This window comes from Dipodomys ordii, unplaced genomic scaffold, assembly GCF_000151885.1.
Source record: "Dipodomys ordii isolate 6190 unplaced genomic scaffold, Dord_2.0 Scaffold89, whole genome shotgun sequence".
Lineage (NCBI taxonomy): Eukaryota > Metazoa > Chordata > Mammalia > Rodentia > Heteromyidae > Dipodomys > Dipodomys ordii.
Window position 1 is genome coordinate 576,045 of NW_012267305.1, and position 6,388 is coordinate 582,432.

At 44.8% G+C, this 6,388-nt stretch overlaps 1 protein-coding gene across 1 annotated transcript; it reads right to left on the reverse strand.

Moving 5' to 3' along the window:
• Positions 1 to 3,040: 3,040 nt before the first annotated feature.
• LOC105992833 (melanoma-associated antigen 10-like) lies at positions 3,041 to 4,300 on the reverse strand. Its single transcript, XM_013025917.1, has one exon. The coding sequence runs from the start codon at positions 4,298 to 4,300 to the stop codon at positions 3,041 to 3,043; it is 1,260 nt and encodes a 419-aa protein (XP_012881371.1).
• Between the last annotated feature and the right edge of the window lie 2,088 nt (positions 4,301 to 6,388).

A 6,388-nucleotide genomic window follows, 5' to 3' on the forward strand; every position in this document is an offset into this window, starting at 1 on the left:
TTGATTCTGATAGGTAACAAGGTAAAGGCAGTAGCACAGAACTCTTCCCCACAGCAGAACTTTCAGCAGGGCTAGAAAAAAAGGAAGACACAAGAATTAGGGTCACTAGAAAGGAAGAGACTGAGGGACTGGGAAGGTGGCTCAGTGGTAGAGTGCTTGCCTCGCATGCATGAGGCCTTGGGTTCGATTCCTCAGCACCACATAAGCAGAAAAACCCAGAAGTGGCGTTGTGGCTCAGGTGGTAGAGCGCTAGCCTTGAGCCGAAGATCCAAGGGACAGCACCCAGGCTCAGAGTTCAGGCCATGACCGACCAAAAAAAAAAAGAAAGAAAGAAAAGAAAAAGAAAGAAAGAGACTGAAAAATCTTAACGGGGGCGGGGGGAGGAGGTGGGGGGGTGAAGTGGAAGAAGGATAGTCATTCTATTGCTGAGAATGGAGAGTACATAGTGGAGGATGCTCATTTACCTCATGGTCAAGTGCACCAACAGAGACAGGCAAGACCTGTCTAGGGAATTCCCTTCTAGGGAATTCCACTAATGACCCCAGACCTCCTATTAGGCTTTATCTCTTAAAAGCTTCACCTCCTCTCAACAATGCCCTGGATAGAGAACTAATCCTTTAACACAGGGTCCTGGGGGCCATTGAATATTCAAACTATAGCAGTTTTCACTTATTTCTTTTCAACATGTTATGGCTCAGTAAAAAGGCTCTTATCCGATGTGGGTCCGAATTCTTAGACTTTACAACCTCAGAATCAGTGGGTAAAAGTCACTTTGTATTGTATAAATAGGTCATTCTCAGGTAATCAGTATTCTATTAAAGCAGCACAAAGTGATCTAAGACAATAAAGCCACCCAAAGTATAGTAAAGATAGGAAGGATTTAAAGGGAGAAAATGACCCATCCAGAAATTCAAACCGAATATTTAGTATCTATATGGAAATATTTACAGATCGGCATTTAAGGCATACTAGGTGAAAGGTGCTTTCAAATATAGTATAACATATCACTGTTCAAACATTTCTGTTGGAAATCAACTACATACCATCTCTAATCCATAATTATCATTTATCATCTTAGGCTGAGAATTTTCACCTATTTGAATGCCTATTTAAAACTCTATGTTTGTCATTTTTCACATGACTGGACCTATCTGCACATTTATACATATATCATCAATAGGCACACTGAAAATAAGGAACTTCCTGTGCTACAGATTCACAGGTAAGACATAATATAAAGATGGTAAATTTTCCCTTTTAAATTAGATTTAGAGTTTTGCAAATAAACGGTTGTTCATCTCATGCGAGCCTCAGTTTTTAAGAAAGAAATTCAATTGGGTTTCAGTGCACAACGATTTCTGTAGTCCTTCCTCATCTATCACATTCGAGGCAGCTTTAGCTCCTAACCACCTAGGCAAGCGCATCTGTGCATGCCACGAGTGGGTTTCACTTCTTTTGATTCCAGCTTCTTTCACTCTGGGATGATGTTCAGGTGTTCATGGTTCCTCTAGGGCAGTTCAGAGAATATGCATCTATGCAGGACATGGAACAGCTCATCTGCTAAAATGAACTTTCATGAAGGAAATTCAGAACATATTTCCTCCTAGAGGACACAGTGCAAAACCTAAGTGCAAAGGACACTTCCTTGCTAGGTAGTTGCTACATTTTGAATCAAGAGCCAGGTCCTCCCTTCTCCCTTATTTCTCTTCATTCCATTACCTTCCCTTGGCCTCACACTGCCTCTTCTCTTCCTCCTTCCTCTCCTCCCTCCCTTACACTATTTGATTTCAACACAGACAAAATCTAGCATCAGCTGACAATGATTAAAACCACACTCAAGATTTTAAAATGTTAGGAGAGTACCTGTCTAGGAGTTTGTAGGCCTCTACAGAGATTTACCCTTATCATCTAAGAACTCCTTGGTAGATGATCGAGATCTCACCTAGTTCTATTGTGTTGTATTCAAGCACATCTGTCACATCTGTCCAAGTAGAGGTTCTTCTATGTTCTATGCAGCATGCAAAGGGGACTGGTCAGAGTAGGTTCCTATCCTCTCAGGCTTATGTCCCATATTATGGTATAAGGCCCTAACTTATCCACCTCCAGCTTCATAAATCCAACTCCTACAGAGGCATTTCAGTTTCTCCAACCCCAAACTTCTGTGCAATGGTGTTGACATCAGGTCATTCTCCCCTGGTCTTTCCCACTTCCTCACCTCTCATTTACTTGGTGTTTGTGTTTCAGAGGACTTTGTCATAGCTCCCTGGAATGACCACTGCCTTGCAAGAGCAGATGCTCCCTGACATTTTCAGGAGGAAATGGCAACTGGGAAGATTCTTCACTTATGGCACTTCAACTTATTTTTGTGGGGTGTGTGTGTGTATGTGTGTGCACTAGGACTTTAACTGAAGTCATTGTGATCATTGAGCTAGAGCTCCACTAATGGATTTTACCAGTTAATTGGAGATAAAGTGTATTTTAGATTTGTCTACCTGGGCTGGCTTTGAACTGGGATCCCCATACCTCAGCCTCTGGATTAGCTAGAATTGCAGGCATGAGCCACTGGTTCTCTACTACACTGAACTTAGATCCCAATGTATACTTTTAAAATTTCTATAAGCATAGACTAAAATAACAAAGAAAAGAAATACCAGTATTTTAATGGTTGGTTTATTTAATGTTAAGTTCTTTCACATTTCCAAGGAAAATTGCAACACCATAGCATCTTGTCACAGCTTACAATTAAGATGGAAGGTATCCCGATTTGTTTCACCAACTAACAAAAACTTTTAAACTGGGTAAAAGCAATGAACATGTATAAAAATTACAAAACCTTTAAAAATGGGTAAAAGCAATGAGTATGTATATAATGTAATTTCACACCTGAAATCTGAAGCTAATAAACAATGTAGTAAAAGTTACAACATTTAAGAAAACTAAGAAGATAAATGCCTCGGTCCTCCAAATCAAGGAGTGAGGTTGGGTGTCTTATATCTCTAGCCCCAGCCTGATCTATTGTAAGCTAGAAGCCACTAGTGCTCTATGAACTGCAACTGCTTGGGGCAACAGCAGCATCTGTTGCAGCAGCATCTGTTGCAGCAGCATCTGTTGCAGCAGCATCTGTTGCAGCAGCATCTGTTGCAGAATCATCTGTTGCAGCAGCAGCATCTGTTGCAGAATCATCTGTTGCAGCAGCAGCATCTGTTGCAGCATCATCTGTTTCCGGAGGTCTAGCCTGGGCTCGCTCTCTCTCATCTCTCAATGCCTCCTCATACCATACAGAGAAAGAGCTGGGTTCACTGCCAATGAGGCCGGACAAAAACTCTAGAAATTTCATCAGGGTGCTTTCTTCCAGGACCCTAGGTCCCCACAGGAACTCATAGCGAGCAGGATCACTGCCAGGCACCTGCCTGTACTCTAGGTACTGCTCCTGCACGAATTCTTCCAGGATAAGCTTCCTAGGATTTCCATAGAGGTGGTGGTAGCTATCAGGATGCACTCCTATCATACCCAGCACTTTCCAGACCTCCTCTTCAGAAACACACTTGTCATCTATGAAAATTAGGCTCAAAATAAATATCAAGAGACCTGTTTTGGGCACACCGTGAACTTCAGTTTGCATCCCATCATATGTAATACCCAGAGTAGTAACAAGAACATAGGTATGGGTAGTAGGGTCCACTTCATTCAAATCAAGACCAAAGACCAGCTGCAAGCACTCAATGGCTTCATTCAAGATCAAAGTAAAGCTTCCCTCATAATTTTTCATGACATGATCCACAATTGCTGCCCTGGTAACAGGCTCCTTCATTTGGTATTTGAGGAGCAAGAAATACACCAAATCATTCACCTTTTCATCCATTTCACTTGAGAGCAAGGACTGTGAGTCTGATGAATCGTTTTCGGTGCTTGAAGAGCGCTTTCTTCGTTTTCTAGGCTTGGGTCCCAGAGAACCATGGGAATTGCTTGAGGACCCATCATTGCCAGTGGAGGAAGCAGTGGAGGAAGTAGAGTGGGAAGAAGAAGAGGAGGAGGAAGAAGAGGAGGAGGAGGAGGAAGAAGAGGAGGAGGAAGAGGAGGAGGAAGGAGAGGAGGGAGAGGAAGAGCGGGAACAAGAGGAGCAAGTGCAAGAAGAGGAGGAGGAGGAGGAAGGGAAAGATGAGGAACAGGTGGATGAAGAAGAGGAAACATCTCCCTCCACAGCTTCAGCAACCTGCACATCTGTTGGATTTTGGTCCTCATTTGAGGGCTGAGGGTTTTCCTCAGTCATGATACGTCGACGCTTAGGAGCCCGGGGCATGATGGTTCTTGTCTTGGTAATGAGGAGTCACAGGCCTGGGAGAGAGAGGGAAAAGTGTGAGTGGCCTCCATGGAAAACTTCATGACTCTCATGAAGGTGATGACTAGGGCCTGGCAGACAAGATTCCTGTCTTCCTGATGGATGGGTGCTGTAGGAGTCTGAGGGAGGGGATGAACATTGACTCAGGGGTGGATACTCTGGAGCTGTCAGTAGGACCCGTGATGCTGACAACATGGCACCTCTGTGTTCCTCAGTGGGTTGTGGACACATTCAGGATGTCCATCCTATCTTTACTCCTGGGGTCCTCCTGGGCATTATCTTCTCTGTGAGATGAGGACATTGTCTGAAACCAAAATCTGAATTCCTAGTCCCTGGATTTCATGAAAGGGGCATCTAGCAGCTCTCTAGCCCTTTCTCCCTTGGACTATAACCTGCAGAAATCACACTGGGCTCTTAGTGGTACCGGAGGGGTGGGCCACACCCTGAATGTTTCCAACTCTTCCTGGGGAGAATATAAATTCACTCTGGACCACCAAATCTCCCCTGGCAGAACATGAACATATCTTTCCCTCTGGTGCACTGAGGCCAAGTCTCACAACAAAGGTCCACCATCCTGAGAGAAAAGGCAGTAAGAGGACCTCACATCTAGGTACACTTCCCAGGGATAACAACACGAGGAATCAAATTCAGTGTGGAGCATGTGGATGAGAGACCTGGTCATTTCTCATCTTGATAAGAGGCCAGGGCTGGAACTTTCCTGATGTTGTTAGGTTGCCAGCTTTAAGCCAACGTCCTTTTTTTTTGTGAGATACCAGAAGAGGAGCCGAGGGAAGGCCAATCCACGCAGTCCCCAGGTTTTCCCATAGCTGGGAGGTTGGGGCTGGGGTCCCATGTGTTTTTGTGAGGATGATCCCTCCTCTCCTCACCTTAACTCCTGGAAGATCCTGGACACCTCCCTCTGCTGACCAGGCACAGTCCCTTCTGCTCTCCTAGTGCCTCCTCTCACTTCAAGGCCTCACAGTCCTGAGAACTGAAAGAAAGCACAGGCAGCATATGTGAACACTCTTGAAGCAGCCACCCAGGCTGACAGAAGTAGCTGGTTTCAGGGAGTCTTCTTGCCTGGAATGTCCTCAAAATACTCATGCTTCTTTCTCACTGTGTCTCGGCCCTTTCTCTCTGCTGATCTGCACACACCTTTTGCAGGGCAAGACCATTAGATCACTGACCTCCACCCTCAACCACTTCTACCTCCTGTGTCATTGTGACTTCTAACAGGACTTGGGGGCCATCCCTGTGTTATGATGATGCCCTCTTTAGAAAACCCCATCTTATCTGAGACTTGGTGGCAGAGGTCAGGAATTATCTGCATGATCACATTGCATAGGAACCTCCCAGGAATCACAGCCATCCTGGAGCTGGAAGCCTTAAAAGTAATATTAGCCCTTCCTAGGCCATTACTTTAACTTCAGCTTGGTGTAGACTCTCAGAGTGCTTGCCAGAGGTACTACTGCTTTTAAACAATTCCCATTTTTGTCAGACGCAGATACTGAAATCAGGCATCACCAACCTGACCATTCTGCATGGGGCTTCCCTTGTTCTGTAGTTTAATGTCCTCTGCAACCAATAATTTCACTTCGTTTCTGACCTGGAAGACTGAGATGAGGAACCTGTACTTCTGGCCAGTGACTGTCCCCCCTCCAACTACCAAGGATAACAATTGCAGAGCCTAGATCCTGTCCTCTGCTAACCTCATTTGCACCCCTCAGATCAAGTCTCTGATTCCCATTATCCTTTGAGGCTTAAAGAAAGGGACGGGGGTCCTCAACTGACTAGAAGCTCCTGTGCAGATTTTAGATAAGGGGCATGACTGGATCTGCAGGGGCTTCCTTTGTCCTCCTTCAGCTATCACACTAACAACTCAGAAAGTATCAAGTCTCTTCCCTCAACGAATCTACCAGTAATGCTATGACTCACATGGTTTCCTGAAGCAGAAGTGGAGGAAGTACAGAAAAAGTTGCGTAAGATTGGTAACACCTCTCTGCCTGCATACCCTCAATGTTACCAGGGTGAAAAAGTGTGAAGGAAATG

Bases quoted from the DNA above. Each gene is read 5' to 3' on its own strand.
- LOC105992833 (XM_013025917.1), bottom strand. From the start codon at position 4,300: ATGCCCCGGGCTCCTAAGCGTCGACGTATCATGACTGAGGAAAACCCT.